The 24,547-nt window shown below is 36.3% G+C and overlaps 1 protein-coding gene across 1 annotated transcript in view; it reads left to right on the top strand.

Moving 5' to 3' along the window:
• ASCC3 (activating signal cointegrator 1 complex subunit 3) overlaps positions 1–24,547 on the top strand; it is a 344,494-nt gene that overhangs the window by 16,639 nt on the left and 303,308 nt on the right. Inside the window, 2 exon segments of the mRNA XM_044004344.1 lie at positions 1,105–1,255; positions 8,822–9,396. Coding sequence (XP_043860279.1) covers positions 1,105–1,255; positions 8,822–9,396 — 726 coding nt within the window.

The raw sequence follows: 24,547 nt of genomic DNA, 5'->3' as shown, positions 1-24,547 counted from the left end.
AACCTCGGGGCAGCTAGGTGGCGCAGTGAATAGAGCACTGGCCCTGGAGTCAGGAGTACCTGAGTTCAAATCCAGCCTCATACACTTAACATTTACTAGCTGTGTGACCTTGGGCAAGTCACTTAACCCCAATTGCCTCACTTAAAAAAAAACAATGGAACTTCAAATGAGATCTTTGATTGTAAAATGCTTTTCAAACTTTAAAGTACTATAGAAATGTTAACTATTATCATTATTTATGGTAAAATTCCTTTTGGCTTTATTTCTTACAGTAAAGGTCTAATGATACTAAATTGTTGAGCAATGTAATCAAAGCAAGACATTTAAAAACTGAGGCTAACTTTACTAGTGGAACTTTTACTATATAGTAATGGGTATATGTCTTTGAAAAATAAGGAATCACCTTATTTGCCTAATCACCAAGCATTTTTAAAGCTCTTGTTACATACCAGTTACTGTATGATAACAAAGAAACTGTCATGGGGAAAGCATGTGGAAACAAAATGGCAAACTCCTCCAGTATCTTTGCAAGAAAACCCCAAATGGTGTCACAAAGAATTGGACACGATTGAAATGACTGTATGGCAGACCTGAGGAAGGAGTTCATTCTTTGCATTTGGGAGAGCTGTTGGCTCAGAGTTGGGAGATAAAATGTTATATATGAGGAACATCAATAAGGTTAGTTTGGCTGGACTATCAGATACATGAAAAAGAATAAAATACAATAAAGTTTGTGTTAGCTTATGGTGTAGAACAAAACCACCAAGGCTGACAAAATGTCAGCTTTAAATAAAGCTAATTTTGAGACCTTTAAATTGTAATATGATGAATAGAGAGGGCTTGGGTTCAAATCCCACCTCTGAGACTTACTACCTGTATGATCTTAGACAAGTCATTTAATATCCCTGGACCTCTGTTACATCACATGTAAAATGGTGAGGTTTGGCTATATAGCTTCTGATGTCCCTTCTAACACTAAATCTATGATCCTCTATGTGATTTTATTCATTTCTTGGTGGGTGGATTTGATATATAATGCACTGTGCAGAATTTGTAATGGATTTGAGAAAACATTTGTCTGAGTTGAGCTTTTTTTCCCCCTAGGTAAAACGATCCAAACTTCAGAAACAAATTTCAGATTTAGGACTCACATGGAATAAGATTGTAAAATTTGTGGATGAGAATCTGGAGAAGAATGAAGTACAAATTGTAAATGGATACCTAAAAGATATTTTGCGAGCGGCAAAGCAAATAGGTAAAGTTAAATGTTTAAAGGACTTAACATTTTGAAAGTACTATTATAAGATACAGATAAGACAAAGTTTATTTTTTTAAAGCTATACTTATGACCTTCACTTTACAATAAAAGTGCTTGTTTTAGCCAGTCAGTTAACAACAATAACCAATGTAATCATGACTATACCTTTTATATAACCCTTTAGGGTTTTCAAACTGATTTGCATTTATTTTTCCCAACAACTCTGTGAGTATAGGTGCTGTTATTCCCATTTTACACATGAGGAAACCTAGACTGAGAGAGGTTAAATTATTTGCTCAGATCACACAGCTAGTATGTAAAATTTGAACTAAGGCCTTTCTGACTTTAATTCTAGTATTCTGTCCATTGCTCTACCTAGCTGTTTCAAGGAGGTCTTATTCTATGCTTACTATGGACAGTCTACCTTGCTAAGCACTGGAAATACAAAAAAAGGCAAAAACTGCCCCTGTCCCTTAAGGAGCTCCCATTGTAATGGAGGAAACAACATGCAAATTGCTACGTACTGATAATATGTATACTGTGTTAATGAAGGCAATCTCTGCTGTGTAAAAAAAATAATTATTAACTATAACTAACCTGGAAAAATTATAATAAATGTACTTATGAAAAATTATAAGTATATGAAAAATGATAAGTTTAGAGAAATTATAATTGGGCCATAAATCCCTTCATAGTTGCCATTCGAATGTGGAAATATTTTAAATGACTAGCCTAATTTGGGGCTAATCTGACTGGAGGACTAATCTGGGGACTTTTGACTATTTGGCTGACTGCTATTAATTTATTGTGGGCCGTTTATAAAGTTCCACCACACTGCTCTACTCCCAAATTGATAAGCAAAATATTAAGAAGCCTCTTAACTAAATGATCAAAGCAGAGTTTATTTATGAGATACTATTTAAAATTAAGAATACAGGGAAATAAAATGCACAACCTGACTGGGTTCCAGGTGCTTTCACCTGCTGCCTGTGGAACTTTTTCAATAGAATAAGGGCCTTAGCCACCTCTTGCCTCAGGGCACTCAGGTCCTTTATTCTAATTCTGAGCCCCTTTCACTTTGTAAATCCCCTTGCTTCTAACTTTCCTCTCCTTACTGCCACCGCTGAACCCCTGTGTTTCTCTCTCATCGACCTTCTGTCTGTCTACCCCGTCAGTGTGCCCTTCGGCCTCTCTTTTCTCTGCTCCTAGTCCTTCTCATCTTCTCCTGTGTCCTTGTAGCCCCCTGTCTGTCTTCTCCAACCTTTGCCATCTCATCAGCCGCCCCTTGACCTCTTCTCCTCCCTCTCTGATCTCATCAGCCGCCTCTCCTTAGTCTAACTCCCAGGTCTATATATACCTTTTCTTCTCTCCACTCAAATCTCGGGGCTTCCTGCGCCCCCACAGACCAAGCTAATCCTCCAGTCAGGGCTGTGGCTGGTGGTGGTGGGTGCACTTAAGCCTCACATGCTACACCAGAGCCCAGCCTGGACAAGCCCAGGATCTCTCGGATACCTCCGCTCAGGTCAGAGGGAGCTGGGGGCTTTTTTTCCCCAACTGTCTGACCTGGCGTCTTGTATAGCCCACAGGGCTTTTTGGCTCAGCTGAAGCAGAGGGGGAGGGGCACCAGCAACTTCCACACAGAAGAGACCCCGAGGGCCTAAAGCTTTCTAATCTCAGCCTAAAGGTAGGGTCCCCAAATCAAAATAAATTTCCACAGCTGAAAGGCTCTCACTTGGAGAGCAATGGGCATGGCTTCCTGCAGAAGGGGAATTTGAGTTGATATGAAGAAAGCCCCCCCCCCCCCCAAAAGAAAAAAAAAACAAGAAGAAGAAGAAGAAAGCCAGGGAAGTCAGGAGGTAGAGGTGAGAAAGGAGAGCATTCCAGCAATGCTGGATAGCCAGTGGATTGGGGTGGAGTGTTATGTGTGCAGAACAGCAAGCAAGTACAGGCCTGTTGGGATTGTAGAGTATTTGGAGGGCAGTAAAATGTGAGAAGACTGAAAAGGTAAAAAGGGACCAGGTTGTGAAAGGCTTTAAAAGCCAAACATTATATTTGATTCTGAAGGTAATAAAGAACCATTGTAGTTTATTGAATTAAGGGAGTGACATGGTCAAACCCATTCTTTATGAAAATTGCTTTGATAACCAAGTAAATGATAGATTGACAGAAAGAGACTTGCAACTGGGAGACCAAATAAAAAACTATTGGAATAGTCCAAGTGAGAGGGGATGAGGGCCTATATGAGAAAACCAGGTGTTTGAATGGAAAGAAAGAAATGTATATAAGAAATGTGAAGGTAGAAATAACAAGATTTTGGCAACAGATTGGATATGTAGGGTGAATTTGAGTGAGAGCTGAGGACAACACAAAATTGAGAGCCTGAGTTAACTAGGAGGATAGTAATTGAAAGTAATAGTTGGTGTGTTAGCTAGAGGGGAAGAATTCTAGAGAGATTATGAGTGCTTTTTTGAACATGTTTTTGTTTAAAAAATTCCTATGGAACAATTTGCTTAAAGGTAGTTGGCGATGAAATAATGAGTTCTATTTTGGAAATGTTCAGTTTAGAGATACTTATGGGATATCCAGGTGGAAATGCCAAGTAGGCAGTTTGTAGTTCATGACTGGAGCTCAGGAGAGAGATCAGTGCTGGTTATAGACAGGTAGCAATCTTTTGCATAGAGATCATAATTGAATTATTGGGAGCAGGTCAAGTCAGGGAGAGTATATAGAAAGCATAGGGGTCCGGGACAGAATTTTGGAATACATCTACAGTTGGAGGTGGGATATGTTTGATGATCCAATATAGGAGAATGAGAAGAGAGATCAGATAGGAGAAGCAAGAGTGAATAGTGTCACAAAAACCCAGAGTGGGAAGAGTATTAATAAGGCAGAAGAATGGCCAATAGCATAAAATGTGGCAGGGAAGTCAAGAAGGATGAAAATTGAGAAAAGGCCATTCTATTTAGGAATTAGGAAATCTGGACCTTATTTTCCAGCATATTTTTGTGTTTTTATTCCTTTTTGCACACTGAAGTTAGTGTATGTTAAACTTTAAGCTTTCTAGATGGGAAAATAGTTGGGTATAGCTAGAATAACTTTTAAATACTTAAAAATTCTCTTCTCTCATGTTTGGTCTGTCTCTACCTATCTGGTCTCTTTGAGCTTTTTCTTTACTCTGATGCTTCTTTTAAATTGCTACCAGATTGAACTTCCCCAAGGTCCACTTTGATTATAATTCTCTTTTCTGGAAACAGGAAAGAACAGGGATAATGTCATGTAACATTGCTCTGACAAACACAGCAACAACCACCGTTCACAATTTATAGTTCATAAAGTGCTGAAACTTTGTTGAACCTTCTCCAATTCTGTTGAAGGTATCATCATCTCTTTAATTTACCTTTCTATCTTTATCACATATGAATCACTGTTATGTACTCTGTACTCTTCTCTTATTGACCTATAGGTTTTTCCCTCAACATCATTAATTTGGTCTATAAAGACAATATTAAGCAAAAAGAAAAGTTTTAGGGGTAGGGGGCAATAGGATTACTGATTATATTTGTGTATCAAATAATATAGTGACAGTTAATAGACTGATATTCAGGGAAATTAAAACCAAAGTAAATAGTTATTTGTATAATCACTAGCTGATTAGCTAAGGTCATTAATGTGGAATTTGTGATATTATGGGGCTGGGTGTGGTTATAATGTGTTAATGATGCCATTGTTCTGAGGCTGCAACAGCAGAGTATACTTGGTAGTGTTTAAGAGGATTAGATTTGGAGCAAAGGACCTGAGTTCCATTCCCAGTTCTTCATTTCACTTACTGAGATCTTGGGCAACTTCAGCAATTCAACAAGCATTTATTAAGTAGCCTACTCTGTGTAAAGCATGAAGCCTTAAAATACACATAGATGAAAAAAACAAAACAAAACTGAGAACATACTCTCCTTTCTGAACCTTGGCTTTCTTATCTGTAAGATGAGGATGAAAATACTACACCTGTATCATTGGGTTGTCATGAAGAAAAATCTTTGTAAACCATGGGGCTTTAGGAATTGTAAATTAGTGGTGATGGTTGTTGCTGTGTCAGTCAGCACAATTTTATGTGGCACTATGCTTATCCTTTGCTGTTTACAGAATTTGTCTCATATTTTTTCTTCCCTACACCTTTGCTTATTACATTCCCTATACTTAGAATACCCTTCTATCAGAGGAAGTAAAAAGAGGAAGGGGGCGTGTAGCATATGTTTGTATGAGCACTTGCCATTTTCACTAATAGTTAACTTTGCCCTAAGAACTCTGAATCAAAAAGAGATTGCTATTTGTGGATATTTAAAAACTGTATATTTGAACTATATACCAGTTTCTTGTGTTCTGAGTTGAAATTTAGTCTCAGACACTTTACTAGTTGTGTGACCCTGGTCAGGTCACTTAAGAGTTTCCTCAGTTGTAAAATGGAGATAATAATAGCACCTAATTCATAGAGTTATTATGATGATCCAAAGCAATGATATTTGTGAAAGTGTTTAGCACAGTGCTTGGAACATAGTAGATGCTATATAAATGCTTATTCCTTTCCCTCTTCCTTGAAGTAGAACTTATTTGTTGAAAAGAAAAATTAAAAATTAGTTTGAATGTTCACATTTGTTTTTTGCTGTATTGTGAGTAGAAAAGAAATATCAATACATTACTAGAAAAAAGGTTATCTATAACTTTCTATTTGTGTTTGACTTTTGGATTGAGCAAAAATGTATCAGTTTTCATAATAAGCTATAATTAGTTGAAAATCAAGAAATATCAAAGATCCCAGCGAATATTGTGTAAATGGCTAGAGTCACTGAACCCCAGGAACTGGAATGAAATTTTTCATTTTGTCTTCGGAATTAGGTAAAAGGCAGAGTTGATTAAAAAGCAGTTGGGGTCAAGAGGTAAATAGTGAAAGGTAAGATGGTACAAGGTCATTCTAGGAAGAATTGTGGATAAGAAGTATTTTGAATAGAAATTGGGTATTCTGTTTGAGAAGTGAAGATTAAGTGGGAAATGGTATGGTTAATTCAGAACTGAAACTTATTTGGGATTAAGGAGGAAATAGGTAATAGTAAAGTTAAATAGGAGTGAGGCTAGGGATGTGCTCTTGTTCCTATCCTCTCTACTTGAGGCTTCTAGGCCAGGTAGAGAAAGCAAATTGTTCTTTACAGAGTCAGAGTAGATGAGTTATTCCTTCCACTAGTTATTTCTTTTGTCAATCACTGACTCCTATCTCTAGCAACAAATGAAAGAAAATGTTCATGTGTAATTTTTATCTTCATCTCAATTAGAAACTTGTGATTTTACAGGCACTGTTGTATAATCAAAATGCTTTCAGTGTCAACAGGTTTGCCACTGGCTACTTTCACAATCTTGGGCAACTTAATTACCTTCTCAGTGCTTTAGTTTATTCATCTGTAAGATAAGTTTGATTCAGGTGTCTTTGAAATTCTTTGATTTTTATGGTTTACATCTGAGATAATTCTTTGTCTGCCCCTTAAAGAAGTTTTTCCTCTCATTCTTTGAACCATTTAATGCGTGCTTTTTAGTTGTGGTCCTGCATATGTATACATAAATACGTGTGTTATTGTAAATTAGGTGACCTAGAAAATTAAGAAATAAGGTGATATTTCTATATTGAGCATTTCAACAAGTGAGTTAACTTTGCAAAGATTTTTTAAAATTGAATTCTGTTTGGAACATCTTCAGCAAAGATAATTATTGAATCGTCTTATTTTTTCATTGCCCTACCGCTTATCTGACAGTGACATATTAAATTTAAAACAGCATGAAAGTTGAACTTAATTATCTTATTTTGCATTCATCTATGTATAAGTGCTTATGCATGTGTGTTTTGTGTGTATGTGATAATCTGGTTATTTGAAATATGAAGTTATACACTATTATTGGAGGATTATTTGAGTCATCTTTGTTACACGTAACTTTCTTTTGAATATGGACAAATAACTATCGGTCAAGAACAAAACAATTATTTTTTTAAAATATGAAATAGAACTAGTCACAAAGCTTAAAATGAAAAGGCCCCCCCCCCCAGTTGACTGTTAAATATTATACAGGTAACTTTTTTCTATCTTTCACACTCATTGGAATACAGATGTATTAAAACATTTATTCCTGCTTTTTTTGGGGGGAAGTATTATAATAAGGGCATAATTTCCTCATCTCTTTACTTAAAATTGAATGGCTTGCCACTCCATTCTGAGATTTCCAGGAAGAGTGGAATTTTATATTTAATTGAGCTAAATACAATTCATTAATGGTATGTATGTAAGCCAGTTTGTGTTAAGCACACAAAAAAAGAGAGATGTACCTTTTTTGCCTCACTGCTGCCTGGATCTCAATGTTAGTTACTATTCCTTGAGATGATGTACTATGTGTGATAATCAATAATAAGAAGCCCATCTTGCCTACAGCTGTAGGCTGTGAATGTCCTAAGCTGGTTAAGTTTTAGCACTCTTTTATACTCAGGAGGAAAAAAGGAAGTAGAACTGTTTGCAGATGTACTGATCTAAAGTAAATAGACCTCATTTCTTTTAAATAGATGAATCATCATAAAAAAATAAATAGATGAATCATGAATAAACCAGGTAAGTATATACACAGTAGTTAATAGAATACTTATGAAGCCATCAAGTTTTTACAGCTATTTATACATATACATATATGTTTTTATGTGTATAGATTATACATATGTATGTATATGTGTGCCAGGGGGAGTGTGTGTATATATTCTCCCTCCACCCTGTGAGGAAAGGATTCTAATTGAAGCAGCCAGCTTCAAATGAAATGGTTAGGAATTTTAAAGTTTTCATTAGCACAAAAACATGAATTATAATGTTTTAACCTTGTGTTGATTAGAGACTTCCCTCTCATCCCTTTACCTGCCCAGTTCCAAACACATATACCCACAGGCAGTTCATCTTTTCAAGAAGTTGCCAGTCTTAGTCAGAATTTGTTAAAGTTCCCAAATCCTAATATTATATGATTTTATGATCATTTATATACTTAACTATTACTTTTATAACTTGTCAGTGTTAGCACATATTAATTATATTTTTAACAATAGTTCTTTATTTTGATCGTTCCAAAAATTGTCCTGTAGTAGAAAATAGGACTTTTCAGATAGGGTTTTTTTTTTTGTTTTTTGTCTTGTTTTTTGTTTTGTGAGGCAGTTGGGGTTAAGTGACTTGCACAGGGTCACACAGCTACTAAGTGTCAAGTGACTGAGGCCAAATTTGAACTCAGATCCTCCTGAATCCAGGGCCAGTGCTCTATCCACTGCCCCACCTGGCTGCCCCCAGATAGTTTTTATATTAAAAATAGGACAACTATTGAAAATAATAGTATATCTTGTTTCTCTAATATTTGGAAAGTGGCATTTGGATTGAACAGATTTATACCTCTTAGACATTGATCTATTAGTTACTGATGTAGTTTTACTTTGTGAGATATTTGTAAAAAACTATTCTATATTTGAGTTGACCTAATCTTGTTTCTTTTGTATTTGAATAGTTGGAACAGACAACGGACAGGAAGCAATTGAAAGTGGAGCTGCATTTCTTTTTAAGACATTCCACTTGAAGGATTGTGTTGGTCATAATGAAACAAAAGCTCTTAACCAGATGTTTGGTCCCTTTCCATCATCATCTGCTACTGCAGCTTGTAATGCCACTTGTCAGATTGCATCCCACTTTACTGAAGACCATCTCACAGCACTTATACAAATGACAGAAGAGCAAAATGGTAACCAAGTATTATTTGGAAAAAATATAGTATTTTCATTTGACATGCATGATTTGGATCACTTTGAAGAATTGCCAATAAATGGTGAAGCTGATGCCCAGAAAATTATAAGCCTTGATTATAAGAAATTTCTAAATAATCATTTAGAACATTTCCAGGAGAGTTATGCCTCAGATTTCAAGCCTTTGGAAAAAAACACTAGTTCTTTTTTATGGTGTGAAGTGGAAAAGTATTTCAATGAAACTTTGAAGGGAACTGCTGAAGCACCAAGAATAGAAGATCTTTGCTGTACTTTGTATGATATGCTTGCCTCTGTTAAAAGTGGTGATGAACTTCAGAATGAGGTATAGTTCATTATTTTGTTGAAAGTTTTCTATTAACATGCACTGTCTTGGAGAAGTATTAGTTTCATATAATATGGATGCTTGACAAAAATCAATGAAGATAACCCTCCTTAGTATTTTGCTTTATTAGGTACATACTGACTACTGTTAGGTAATACCTACTTCTTTTTTCTATGCTCCATGAAGGCAGAGATGGTATTTTTTTATCTTAGTTTTGTATCTTCCTCAGGGTCTAACATAGTATTCTTTACACAGGTGTTTAAATTTTATGGAATTGAGTTTTAAATATCCTTGAAAAAAGTTTAAAGAACTTTCTTAGCAGTTTGCATTCATTTGTATTTTATACACTTACTGATATTTGAGATGATTTATCTGTCATCAATTATAAATGTCCTTAAAAGTCACCAATTATGCTAGAAGTTGTAATAATTTTAACCAATCCAGAATGTTTATGGTTTAAGTAATTTATATCAGACTAGATGCTAGTGGACCAATATGATTTTACATGGCTTATAATATAGTAATAATAACAGTAATAAGAGCTAACATTTTTAGCTGTTTTAAGGTTTAAAAATCACTTTACAAATATTATTTGATTTCATAATAACCCTGGGAGGTAGGTGTTATTATTAATTGTATTTTATAGATGAGGAAACTCAGAAGTCAAGTGACTTGCTCAGGGTGACCTAGCTAGTAAGAATTTTAGGCTAAATTGGAATTCAGTTCTTCCTGACTCTAGGTCTAACACTCTATCCATTGAACCACCTAGCTGCCTAGTATATGTGTAATTAACTTAGTTTTAAATAAGCCAATCTGCAGCACTGTTAGAACAATGAAATGAGAGACTTCCAAGCAGTATCTTAATTATTCTTGCTGACTACATGGCACTTTCCCTACTAGGATAGTATTAAGTGGAAGCTTATAAATATTTAGAAATGTTCTTTTCTGAGTTAAAAGTGATTCTAAAAAGTTTTATACATCATATGATAAAGTTAGATTTTGATTTGTGTGACTGTTTCTGCTCATTGGAGAAAAAATACTTTTAGGGCTGTTCTGGAGTATTGTTGGCAGATGATTTTGATGTCTAATTAGTAGACCATTACCCTGCTTTTTTTTTTTAAAGTGTAATTAATTTTTTAAATTAGAAAAAATATACCTTCTTTCTCTCCTTCTCTTCCATTGCAACTCCCACTCACCTATAAAAAAAGACCAACAAAAGAAAACCAGAACCTTGTTACAAATGTGTATAGTCAAGCAAAGCACGTTTCTGCTTTGACTATGTCCAAAAAATATTCTGCATTCTGAGTCCATCTTTCTATCAGGAGGTTGTTGGCATGTTTCATCATTAGTCCTCTTGAATCATGGTTCATTATGACATTGATCACAGTTCCTACATCTTTAAAAGTTGTTTGTCTTTACCGTATTGTTACTGTATAGATTGTTTTGGTTATGTTCACTTCACAATGCATCAGTTCATACAAGTCTTCCCAGGCTTCTCTGAAACTATCCCTTTCATTATTTCTCCCCCTTCCCTCTTAACCTTAATGAAATGTATTACTGTAACTAACTCTGTGTGTGTGTGTGTGTGTGTGTGTGTGTGTGTGTGTGTGTGTGTGTGTGTGTGTGTAGCTTTGTCTCCTTTGTCCAGGTTAGATGAATGTGAGGTTCAAGTGTCAATTGTATCCTTTACCCCATCTCCTTATTTATTTAATTAACTACTTGTGCATCCTGATTATGAGTTAATTTTCCCCAACCTGCTATCCTTTTTCCACCTTTATCCTGTCTAGTGTCTTCCTCTCCCCACCCTTTCCATTCTTTTCTTAAGATCATCAAAATATAGCATAACAGGACCACTTCCAGACCCTGTCTGATTAGACTCTTTCTATCATACCTGATGATAGGTTTGGGGGTGTGAAGAGAAGGGATGTATCATCCCATAGTCAACCCATTCTATAAAATAAATAAATAAATAAATTTATTCTTTTTTAATCCCTTATAATTGTCATTTGAGTTTACTTTTTTGTTTCTCTAAGTCTTGTGTTTGAATTTAAAAGTTACTTACATAGGTCTGGTCTTTTTGTTAGAAATGTTTGGAAGTCCTCTATTTCATTAAAGGTCTGTTTCTTTCTCTGTAGGATTATACTCAGTTTTGCTGGCTAAGTTATTGGCTGTAAGCCTGTGACCTTGTGCCTTCTGGAATATCATGTTCTAGTATCTCTCTCCTCATAGAGGTAGCTGTTAAGTCATGTGTTATCTTGACTGTGACTCCTTGGTATTTGAATTTGCTTCTGGCTGCTTGCTATAGGTAGGTAGGTAGGTGTATATATGTGTATATCTATTTATGTCTATGTTCTATGTTCTCTGTGTTGGTTGTCCTTCATTCCTGAAGAGAATCATGATATCAGGTGATGTCATGATTTGCACTGAACTGGATTTAAGTGAGTGAGAGCTGTGCAAGGTCACCAACTTTACTCTATCCTCCAGAGACATCTGGATCCAGTGGCAAGATACATATTAGGGCCACCGGAGATGGCCCAGATGTTTAAGGCAATTGAGGTTAAGCGACTTGCCCTGGGTCACACAGCTAGTAAGTGTCTGAGGTGAGATTTGTACTTAGATCCTCCTAACTTCAGGGCTAGTGCTCTATCCACTGTATCACCTGGCTTCTTCATGTCTATGCATATAAGTGTATATATAAACATATATAATATACACGTATAAATACTATATTACATATTATATAATAATACATAGTATATATTAAATATATATAAATATGTGTTTATATATGTATATATATATATATGCACACACACCCACAGTGTTATTTAATTTGGGGGGAGCAATCTAAAGTCTTATACTTAATTTAAACAAATCAACTACTTAAGTTCCCATGAGAGAGGCATGGGCAAACCACAGGTTATTTGAGAAAGAGTATAAAAATGTGTCAACTGGAAAGCTCAGTAGAATAGTAACAATTTAAAGTAGCAGCCAAAGAATGTAATGCAATCTGAGGATTTTTTAAAAGAGGGACATCATGTCTAAGATCAGGGAAGTGATTGTTCCTCTAGATTTTGTCATAATCTATCCCTTTGTGTAGTATTTGTTTAGTTCTGGGTACCATATTTTAAAGATAGATATTGATAAAACTCTGGATACTGATAAACTTGTATAGAGGAATGACAGAGGAACTTAAGATTATTCCATATGAGGATTTGTTGAGGGATATGAGAATGGTTAGCCTGTAGAAGAGAAGAATTAGAAGGAACATGGTAGCTATCTTTTAATTTGTCACATAGAAGAATGATTAGATACTTATTCTGCTTAGGTCTGAAGGGCAGAACAAGGAGTAATAGATGGAAGTTGCAAAAAGGCAAGTGAGACTTAATATAAAGAAGAACTTGCTAATATTTAGTAGTATACAAAAGTAGTGTGGGCTACCATGTATAGTGTTAGAGATCTTCCATAAAAGACTTCATATTCACTTGTATGGTATGCGGGTCGGGAGGGGATTCTTGTTCAGGTATACTTTGTACTGTGTTGTTTCTGAGATCTCTTCCAACCCTGATTCTTTGGCAAGTGAATTTTAAATTTTGTTGATAGGATTCAATTTGCTTTTGTGCAGATGGCATGCTTTTATTTTGTCATTTGTAGTTTGACATTTGCTGTTGGCATCGACAATCACTAAATTTAGATGATGCTTCTTAATCTTTTAAGTTCATTTCTCAAGCCAACTCACTTATTATATAAATAAGTATGAGAGATTTTAATTTTCTAAAGAAAGATATTTGTTATCTATTTGAATGACAAAAATGACCCTATTATCTTTTGAAAAACAGGAATATAAAGATTTTTTTCAAAATATTATACATTTTCAAATAATTTTTCAATGAATAAACATTTATTTATCTCTCTACCACTGCCCCATTGAAAAGAAAATAAGAGAACCAAATTCTTATAACAACTATACATAGTCAATGTAGGGGCCAAATTCCAATTGGGGAGTGTTAGCTAGACGCCTTGCCGCAATATTGGGGCAAGGAAGGAGACCAACAGCCTCCCTCAAAAATAGAACAGGGTTTATTAACAAGAACAAACTTAAAAACACAAGCAAGATCAGTAGAAATAAGAGAAAAGAAAAAAAAGAATGGAGGAAGGGTAACAATACAACCTGAATCACACCACCACCCAGGGCTCAGCAGAACACATGGCCACGTTCTGCTTTTTTCTAGCTCCATGCCAGAATGGGGAAACTCCTCCCTTTTCCTTCCCAGCAGACCCCAGGCTGTCCACACACAGCTCCAAGCTAATTGGCTGGCAGCTGTGACTGACAGTCATATGACTGCCCTCACCAGGCTTCCAGTCATTATAATTTTGCCAGGCCCATGTAGGCCTCAGTGAGTGGTGATGACGTGAGCTGCCAGTGCCATGGCAACGGGTACAACCAGTGGGTGGAGCACCTCGCCCTTGAGGAGTGGGGTGCACCTAAAAACCTCAAATCACAATTAATTCTTTACATCAAGTAAAACAAATTCTCACATTGTCCATGCCTAAAAAATGTGTCTCAGCACCTTGAGTCATCACCTTTCTTTTGGGAAGCTAGTAGTATAGTTCAATATCAATCCTCCAGAATCATGGTTGGTCATTACATTGATCAGTGTTCTTAGGTTTTTCAAAGATTGTGGTCTTTAAAATGTTATCGTACAAACTGGTCTCCTGATTCTACTTACTTTACTTTACATCATTTGATAGTGATGCCTTTTATAAATCTCTTTTCTAAGTTCTTACGGTTCAGTGGTATTCTGTTTCGTTCATATACTTTAATTTGTTAAGTTATTCTCTGATTGACAAGCACCATCTTAATTTACATTTTTAGAAAGCTGTTTAAAAGATGTTCCCTTGAAAGTTACCCTCGGTGCATAAAGATCTTTATAAAGATGAGAAAACAGGTATATGGAATGGCAGTTTAATGTTTTCTCTGTCACCTTTTGGCAAAATCACCATCTATTCTTTTGGAATTTTCCTTTTAGAGTTCTTGAAAAATCATCCCTGAGTTCCTTTAAAATTGTGTTGCCCACTGGAATGTTGTTTTTGTTTGTGGGTTTTTTTTCTGTATGTAAGTTAAGTCCAACTGATTTTTCTGACATAATCATTTTGGATAAGCCATTTAAACTTTCAGGACCTCAGTTTCCTCTTGGACTAGATGCTGTCTGAGGTCTCTTCTAGTTTTATGATCCTATGATCTTAACTGCCACTGCTACGTTCATTGTCCTAAGTTGGAAGTATTCAACCGTGGTGTTGCCACTGTTTCATCTGATGAAATTAGATTAGTATAAAAACACTAGGTCATATTTTTTTGTTGGTCATTTTCCAGTTTCTTCTTGAATGTTCTTGAAAAGAAAATCTGTTTTAATTGGCCTTAAGCCAAGCTGTCTGTGGGTTTGTTTTCTCCTAAGATGCTTTTTTGCTGTTTAGTGACGTGGCTGGTCATCATGAAAACAGAATACACAAATAGGCATGCTTGCTTAGGTTATTTTCCACAGTAGACCACAATTATTGTCATGTAACTGAAAGGTAAAGAAAATATAAGATCTTGCTACACTTTTTTAAATAGTTAAAAAGCTTCTTAAATTCTATACATCATAAAGATTCATGAAGATTCTTCATTATCAAGATGTAGGTACAACTTAAAATTATAGAAGGCTCTGTGAGCATTAGTACCACTGTGGAAATAACTTTGTTCAGTGACTGTTGATATGAAGTGAGGTATAAAATGAAAAAAATTCTAATCTAAGGTTAGTGTTTTAGAAATTTCCTCTTCAGTTTCAACAAAAAGGTAGGATTTGTTAATGTTTTAAAAATTCTGAACTAAACCCCAAAATGAGCATTTCTATATACAAAATAGAACACAAAGAGAATTGTACATGAAACTACATATCTCTGTTATGTACAAATTGCTTTCCTTTTAATTATAATAAACATGTAACATTAAATATCCTGCTTTTTGTGTTTTCTTCTGGCCTTTAGAGGTTTCCTTTATTAATGATGTGATTATTATTTTTAGGTGATGATGATGATGATAATTATAGCTAACATTTATGTAACTGTTACCATGTGCCTGACACTGTGCTAAGCACTTTACAATTATTATTTCATTTGATCCTTGCAATAACCCTGGGAGATAGGTGCTATTCTTTTTTTTTTTTGTTTGTTTGTTTTGTTTTGCTTTGACAAGGCAATTGGGGTTAAGTGACTTGCCAAGGGTCACAGAGCTAGTAAGTGTTAAGTGTCTGAGGCCGGATTTGAACTCAGGTCCTCCCAGGGCCAGTGCTCTATCCACTATGCCACCTAGCTGCCCCAATAGGTGCTATTCTTATCCCCATTTTAGAAATGAAGAAAGTAAGGCAACAAGGGCTAAATTATCTGTTCAGGGTTGCACAGCTAGTAAGTGTTTGAGATCAAATTTGAACTTGGCTCCATACCCAGCACTCTATTGTACTACCTGACTGCCTTAGCAAAATAGAAAAGGACACTAGAAAACCTGTTCACTGAAATCTAAAGCAGGGGAAAAGATTGGCCCAGCCATCCACACTGGAAAAACAAAATGAATGAAAAATTTGTGTTGCCCAGGTATATGGGTACTCATTCACTTATTCTGTCAATATAATCATCTTGTATAGGCTCAGCAGATGGTTAGCAAGCTGTGCCTAAAATTTAGCAAGAGAGGAATACTAGCATGGATCACATCCAAGCAGTCTTTCAGCAATCGAGGTTTGCTGCTGTAAAAGGCTACCTCATTAACACTAATGATCTAAAGATTCCATATGGCAAAAATTAGACAATATCCAAATCATAGAATAATAAAAATAATAGATAATCCAGAAGGCAATGGAAGAGCATGTGACTGATATAAATGGGCCCTGGCATGTTATCAATTTTGACTTCTAGTGGACTAAAAGTGGATTATTAGGTTGTTTTGAGGATATATATGATTGCAAAAGGTTGTGGGCTATTCATTTATTAAGGGTAAGAGATAATAACTGGAAAAGTCAATTGCTTCATTGTATCACTGAGATAGAAAAGGCATTAGAGGAAGCATTCCAGCCCACTGCACAGATTCATTATAGAGGAATTGTGGAAATGTAACAGTCATTTCAATAACTGGCATCTGTTATGTGCCTCCAGTTAAATACTGTGTTAGGCAGTAAAGATACAAAGACAAAAATGGTAGGCCCAAATGATATCTACATTCCATCACAGGAGAAAAGTACATATATACCATATAAAGAATAAATACAAAATAAGTAAAAAGTTTAGGAATGGAGGTCCCTAGTACTTAGGGGTACGCTGGGGTCAAGAAAGGCTTTTGGGAGAAGATGGTGCTTGAGCTATTTTGAAGAAAGTAAGGGATTTTTTAAGGAAGAGGCAACTTCAAGTTTATTTTATGTCTAATGCACAGGCATGGGGATGGAAGATGGAGTGCTATGTGTGAGGAATAAATAGCAAGATCATTTTGGATCATAGCATTCAGGAAGGGGAATATTATATAATGACACTAAAAGAAATAGTAACCCAGTTGGGAATGGCTTTAAAAAAGCCAGATGAATTTATTTTTGATCCTATAGGCCATGGGCAACCAATGGTGTTTGAATGTAAGACTGACCTGACCTGTGCTTAAGAAGAATCACTTAGGCAGCTAGGTAAAGGATGGATTGGAATAGGGAGAGCCTTAAGTCAGGGAGATGAATTAGGCCATTGCAGCAGTTCAGGTGAATGGTGATGGGGCCTGAATTAGGGGTTGTCTGTGTGACGAGTGAGAATGGGACAGATTCAAGAGATGTGGTGATAGTTTAAAAGCAGAAATATTTGATAAGTGATAGGATACGTGGCATGCGTAATGATGAAGAAGTAAGGACAATGCCAGAGTTTTAAAGCTGGGAGGCTAGAAGGATTGTGGATGATAATCACACAGGATTTGGTTTGCGATTTGCATCAGTAGAGAAGGTACTTATACCAATGTGATCATGAATCCATTAAAGGATAAGTAAATATTCACTTTGTGCTTGAAAAAGAAACATTAATTTATTTCTAATTTGGTCATCTCCATTCATTAAAGATTATTGATTGAATGACAGTTTTAGTGTCTCCTAACAAGGAATATGTCAACTGCATTCATAGAAGTAGTATGATTACGATGTTTCTTCCACCCAATATTCAGATATAAATCAATGAGCATTTTCCATTAGTAAATATTTATTAAGTGGTTCCTATGTGCCAGGTCAGGTAGCTAGGTGGTGCAGTGGATAGAACTCCAAGCATGGACTCAAGAAGATCTGAGTTCAAATTTGGCCTCAGACACTTACTAGTTTTGTTACCGTGGGAAAATCACTTAACCCTGTTTGCCTCAGTTTTCTCATCTGCAAAATGAGTTGGAGAAGGAAATGGCAAACCACTCCAGCATCTTTACATGAAAATGCCAAATGGGGTCACAAAGAGTCAGACACAACTGAAACAGCTGAATATGCGCCAGGCACTGTGTTGACCAGTGGGGATATGAAAAAGACTGATTCCCTCTCTTTAATTTAGAAGCAGTTCTCATTTGTTTGAACAGATTGCTTCTGTCAGTCAGCTATAGACTCAGATTCATCATAGAACATTTAAGAACCAAAGCATTGATTGAGTTAAAAGTGACCTTAGAGACCGTCTAGGCTTTCATTATTCTTTCTATAGTATCTCTGTGTGTGTGTGTGTGTGTGTGTTCATTTTTTGCAGGGCAATGAGGATTAAGTAGTTGCCCAGGGTCACAGAGCTAGTAAGTGTCAAGTGGCTGAGGCTGGATTTGATCTCAGGTCCTCCTGAATTCAGGGCTGGGGCTTTATCCACTGCGCCACCTAACTGCCCCTTGCAGTATTTCTTAACAGATGATCAATCTAGCATGTTTTGAATGCCTCTTTTAATTAATTCATTGTTTAGTTGCTGGGACAGCTTTAAGTGTTCTAAAGTTGAGCTAAAATCTGCCCTCCTACAATTTCTGTAATTTGCACTCAGAAGCAACATAGAACTAGGTAGGATTTTATGTCTAGGGCCCTGAGGGAAGTCATCAGACATCTAATCTAGTCTCCTCAGTTACAGATAAGGAAATGAATGCCTGGAGAGGTTAAGTAATTTGCTTAATATGAAACAGGTTGTAAGTGACGGAGGTTGGGTTTGAAGTCAGGTTCCATGACTTCCAAGTTTAAGTGGAAAAATGTACTGCTTATACCATGCTTTCTCTACAGTGATAAGATCATAGATCAGTTTGAGTGTATATACGCACACACGTATGCACACACACAGAGAAAACCATGACTGAAATTTTTAGAAATTAAAGTGCTTAATTCGTTATACATTCATGCATTTTATTAAACTGAACATACACAATTCAAAGTAGAAATGTGTTGACAGGACTGTGAATTCCTTAGCCTTAATGCTAATACTTCCTCCAAAGGAGGCAACCCCTTCTCAAAGTTCTCAGGTGCGACACCTGGATTCTGTGAACATATTCAAAAGATGCCTAAATTAAGAGTTTGAAGAAACCTATGTCCAATCTACTCCATTTCTTACATGATTGTCTTTCAGCTATTTGGAAAGATCAATGTTTTCCCCATCCCTTCTTCTTTAAAGACTTCTTGAGTGTCTTTAAACATCCAGGTTGTTAACAGTCTTTAAATTAATACTATGGTGTGGTTATTTAATGAGCTAATTAATATTACCATTCAATCCACTTATCCATAATGTTATAGTAGCTGTAGAGAGGTTGGGCCAGTTAGACAAAATGAAGCCTAGTTTGTGGCCAGCTGGACAAATTCAAGACAATGGGAATGTATTTGTGTCTGTTTGTTCATATAAAGCCTACATCTTGTGGGTGTAGTCATGTTATGTCAAATATAGTCATTTGATACAAGGTTGAGCAGAGCTCCCTTTCCCTGAATGTTTCTTTTAGGGACTGAGAATGAAAGCAAAATCTTTAGGAAGAAAATCTGATGACATTGATGATCCTGACAGGGGATTTTTGTGTGGAGCAGATTGATTATAATATAAAGCAATAGCTTAGGAAAGCTATTCAAAAGGGTCAGATCAGCCACTTCGCTAGAGGTCTTTTAGGTAAAAGCTGGATGACCACTTTGTGGGTATGTTGTAGTTCTTGTTCAGAAATGGGTTGAATTCTAGAGAATAGTTTGGAACTATGCCCAAAGGGCTATAGAACTGTGCATATCCTTTGATTCAGCAATGCCACTGCTAGGTTTATATCCCAAAGACATCCCCAAAAAGAGAAAAAGACCTATTTGTACAAAAATTTCTAGCAGCTCTTTTTGTGGTGGCTAAGAATTGGAAATCAAAGGAATGCCCATCAATTGGGGAATGGCTGAACAAGTTGTGGCATATGAATGTAGTGGAATATTATTGTGCTAAAAGAAATGACAAGAAGGATGCTTTCAGAAAGGCCTGGAAAAACTTGTATGAACTAATGTGTAGTGAAGTGAGCAGAACCAAGAGAACATTGTGTACAGTGCACAGCAATATTTTTTGATGAAGAAGTATGAATGACATGACTATTCTCAACAATACAATGATCCAAGACAATCCCAAAGGACTATTGATGAAACATACTATCCACTTCCAAAGAAAGAACTGATACTGATGGAACAACAATCTGCAAGGTAATAAATAATTAATAATAGTTTTCATCGTTGTTATTGTCAAGGTAGTAGTGATATTTATATAGTACTTGTTATGTGCCAGGCACTGTACTAAACACTAAAATTATTCTTATTTGATCCTCACAAAAACCATCTAACAAAGGGGCTGTAATTATTCCCATTTTACAGATGAGATTAAGTGACTTGCATGGGCCACACAGCTAGTAGACAATGTAGTACATTTTTATCCTCATCTTATGAATGAGGAAACTGAGATTCAGAAAGATTATTAAGTAGTTCAGGCAGGATTTGAACTTAGGTCTTCCTTGGGCCAGGTTGAGATATCAAGTCTCCATAGGACTGGAGAAAGGCCGATGTCTCAATTTTCAAAAAAGCTGAGAAAAACAGTCTAAATTAAAAATAAAAAGATGGAAAGGACAGAGTTTAAATTATGGACCACGAAGCTTTAACTTTGTTTCCTCACAGAATTCTAGAGCAGCTTATTAAAGATATAGTTAGTGAACGTCTAGCAAACGAAGTGGTAATTACAAAGAGCTGAGATAGTTTCATTAAGGATAAGCCATTACAGATTCATTTCATTTCACATTTTTTGACAAGATTACTAAACTGATACGTCAGGGCGATGCTATAGTTCTAATTTATCCGGATTTAAGCAAATTTTGTTAAAGTATTTCATCTTCGGTTTTGACAGGTGAGCTTTTACCTTATCTTGCCTGGAACAAAGACTCCACATCATTTCCTGGCCACCATTTCTTTTCTTTTCTTTTCTTTTCTTTTTTAAACTGGGTTTTTTATGTTGCTTTTTTTTCTTTGTGGGGCAATGAGGGTTAAGTGACTTGCCCAGGGTCACACAGCTAGGAAGTGTCAAGACTGGATTTGAACTCAGGTCCTCCTGAATACAGGGCCAGTGCTATATCCACTGTGCCACCTAGCTGCCCCACTCGCCACCATTTCTAAACCATGGTCCCACACACCCACACACACCCTCTTCCTCCTTCCCATTACAATTCTTCATTATGTGTTAGAATGTAATATGGTAAAAAAAAAAAAAAGAATGTAATATAGTACAATGTAAACTCCTTGTAGTTAGAGCAAGGACTATCTTGCTTTTATTTGGATGATCTACGCTTATTGTCTGGCACATAAAAAGTACTTTAATACTCTATCTACCCCTCTCCCTTTGCTTTCCTTGTCCCTATCCCTGTTCCCTCTTCTCTCTTTTCCTCTCTTTACCTTTTCTCACCTCTCCTCCACTCTTTATTGTTGTGGAAAAGATGAAGACAATTAAACGCTCTGATGGATTCAGAACTAATTCAGTAGCCAGACTCAGAGTTACTGTTAGTGGTTCAGAAGTCCCCAGTAGAGTGTCCCAGAGACTAGTGTTTGGATCTGGTCTGTTAAACATTTTTATCAATGGCATAATTTTAAAAGATGGCATGCTTATCATCTATGCAGATAACACAAAGCAAGAAGAATACCTAGCATACTGGGCTACAGGATAAGGATCTAAGGAAATTTTGGGTTAAAGGTAATAAAATGAAATCAGGAGGTAGAAAAACATTGTCTTATATTTCGGCTTAAGAAATTCACTTCATAAATACAAGGTATGGGAAGCAGAACAAGATCTGGGGGTTTTAGTGGATTTGTTCAGCTGTTTCAGTCATTTTCAACTCTTCATTGACCCCATTTGGTGTTTTCTTGACTAAGACACTGGGGTGGTTTGCCATTTCTTTCTCCAACTCATTTTATAGATGAGGAAACTGATAGCAAAAAGGGTTAACTGACCTTGGTCATACAGCTAATAAGTGTCTGAGACCAGATTTGCACTCAGGAAGAAGAATCTTCTAGACTTCAGGCCCAACTCTCCATCCATTGTACCACCTATCTGCCTTATGAGTCAGCAGTATGATATGTGTTAAGGGCTAAAATTCTAGCTAGTCTGTCTAAAATTTCTAATGAGTGGTCGCCAATAAATTATAAGCTTTAGCAAGAGTTAGACTTTTAAGCATTTATTAAGGAGAATAAGAATTTGGTAAAGAGAGAGAAAGGCCTAGATTCCTATCTATTAAAGGGAGAGCACATTTCTAGCTCCGCTCTCCACCAGAGTCCAAAGGCCAGAGAGTGAGACTGAGCGCCAGTCTCTTCCTTCCTCCTCCCACTAGCCTGTGTCACTTCCTGATGCCAAAGAAAAGACTCCTGGTCTTGCTCTCAAAGACCTTCGCTTCATGGGCAGAACTCTTCTACAGTAAGTCTCCAGCAGGTGGCGTCATTCCAATCGTTACATATGGTAGCCAGAAAAGTTTGTGTAATCTTCATCTTCATGGCTGAGCTCCCAGGTATAGCTCCCAGGAAGAAGAAAATAATTTTGCTATTGCATTATGCCCTAGTTAGATGACATCTGGGATATTGTGTTAATTCTAGGTATCACAGGATAAATTTAAGAACACTTAAGCTGGAGGTTGGTTGTCTAGAAGAGGGAAGCCAGAGTATTGAGGGGCTTTCAGCCTATGTCTTAGGAAGACTTGTTGAAGGAACTAGAAATGTTTAGTTGGAGAAGAATGGACTGGGAAAGGGAGGTAGGATGGCACCTGATGATTATCTTAAGTTATTTCAAGGATTGTTATGTGAAAGAAGGATTAAACTTGTTCTGTTTGACCTCACCTTGCAAAACCAGGAGCAGTGGGTCGAAGTTGTACAAAGGCCTGTAGTCAGATGTCTAGAAAAACAGCCTATTACAGATGCCCCAGAATGCACTGCACTATTTTAGGTGTTGATGGAGTCCCTTTTTATTGGAAGTCTTTGAAAAGAAGTTGTATAAACATTTGACTGGTATGTTATTGTAGAGATTCATTTTGAGTGATAGAGTAGACCAAAAGTCACTTCCAAGTCTAAAATTTAGTGATTTTGTGAACAAAATATATTTGTATGACTGTCAACTTTAAATCCAGGTACCATAGTTGAAAGTAATGCCATCAGACATTCATCAAAATATTGAAGGAATAAGACATTTTTAGCATCATAGAATATTTTTATCTTTGCTTGCCTTGGCCAGCTTTGTAATTTGTGACAGGACAGTGCCATCCACTTTCTGCTTTAGTGATTCCATTCCTGTTTCTAACAAGATGTTATAATTTAAGCCCACCTCCCACCCCCACATTGAGAACAAAAGAAAAATAAATCCCTTCATATAACGTGTACACTTGAGTCTTTTACCTTTTTTTCAGGAAATGGGTAATATGTTTCATTATTAGTCCTCTAGAATAGTGGTTGGTCATTACACTGATCATAGTTCCTAATTCTTTCAAAAGTATTTGTCTTTACAATATTGCTATTGTATAAATTGCTCTCCTGGTTCTGCTCACTTCATTCTGCATCATTTCATACAAGTTTTCCCAGGTCTCTGAAATCACCTCTTTTATTCCTCATAGTATAATAGTATTCCATCATATCTATATAGTATACCTTGTTTAGCCATTCCCTAAGCTCAAAAGAGCTTATAAATATTTTGTACTTGTTTAATTAGATTTTGTTTTGCTTAGAACTAATCTCTCCCTTAATCTTCTGTCTCTAAGTCTTCCTTTTCCCCTTTCTCTTCCGTTTTCCTTTTGGGTGAAATGTATTTCTATACCCAACTCTGTGCAACGTGTGTGTGTGTGTGTGTGTGTGTGTGTGTGTGTGTGTGTGTGTGAGAGAGAGAGAGAGAGAGAGAGAGAGAGAGAGAGAGAGAGAGAGAGAGATTGATTGATTTCTTCCCTTCTTTGGCCCATTCAGATGAGAATGGTGTTCAAGTGTCAGCTGCTCTCCCCATTCCTGTTTCTTTGTCTAGACTTACAGTTGCACATCCTGGACCTTATAGTGCTCTCTTAAGATCATTAAGACATAACAGAATCATTCCCAAGTCTTCTGTCTAATTAGACTCACTCTATGATACCAAATGATGAGGATTCAGAGGAGACACAGGTAACATCTCATATTAGACTGTAAACAGTTTATCTTTCTTTAGTCCCTTTATATTATTCCTTCATGTTTACCTTTTGTATTATAACACCTGTGTTTCAAATTCATTGTTTCTATGCAGCATTGGTGTTTTCATCAGAAATGTTTGGAAATCCTCTGTTTCATTAAAAGTCCATTTTTTCCCTATAGAATTATACTGTTTTTCTGGGTAAGTTATTCTTAGCTATAAGCCTATGTATATCCTTTGCCTTTTGGAATACTGTATTCTAGGATTTCTACACCTTTATAGTGTTAACTTCTAAATTGTGTGTGTTTCTTGAGTACTTTAATTCATTCTTTTTTTTTTTTTTGTGGGGCTTAAGTGACTTGCCCAGGGTCACACAGCTAGTAAGTGTCAAGTGTCTGAGGCTGGATTTGAACTCAGGTACTCCTGAATCCAGGGCTGGTGCTTTATCCACTACGCCACCTAGTTGCCCCCTTTAATTCATTCTTTC

Source organism: Dromiciops gliroides, chromosome 4, assembly GCF_019393635.1.
Source record: "Dromiciops gliroides isolate mDroGli1 chromosome 4, mDroGli1.pri, whole genome shotgun sequence".
Lineage (NCBI taxonomy): Eukaryota > Metazoa > Chordata > Mammalia > Microbiotheria > Microbiotheriidae > Dromiciops > Dromiciops gliroides.
The sequence above is the reverse complement of the archived record's forward strand: the minus strand, read 5'-3'. Positions and strand labels throughout refer to the sequence as shown.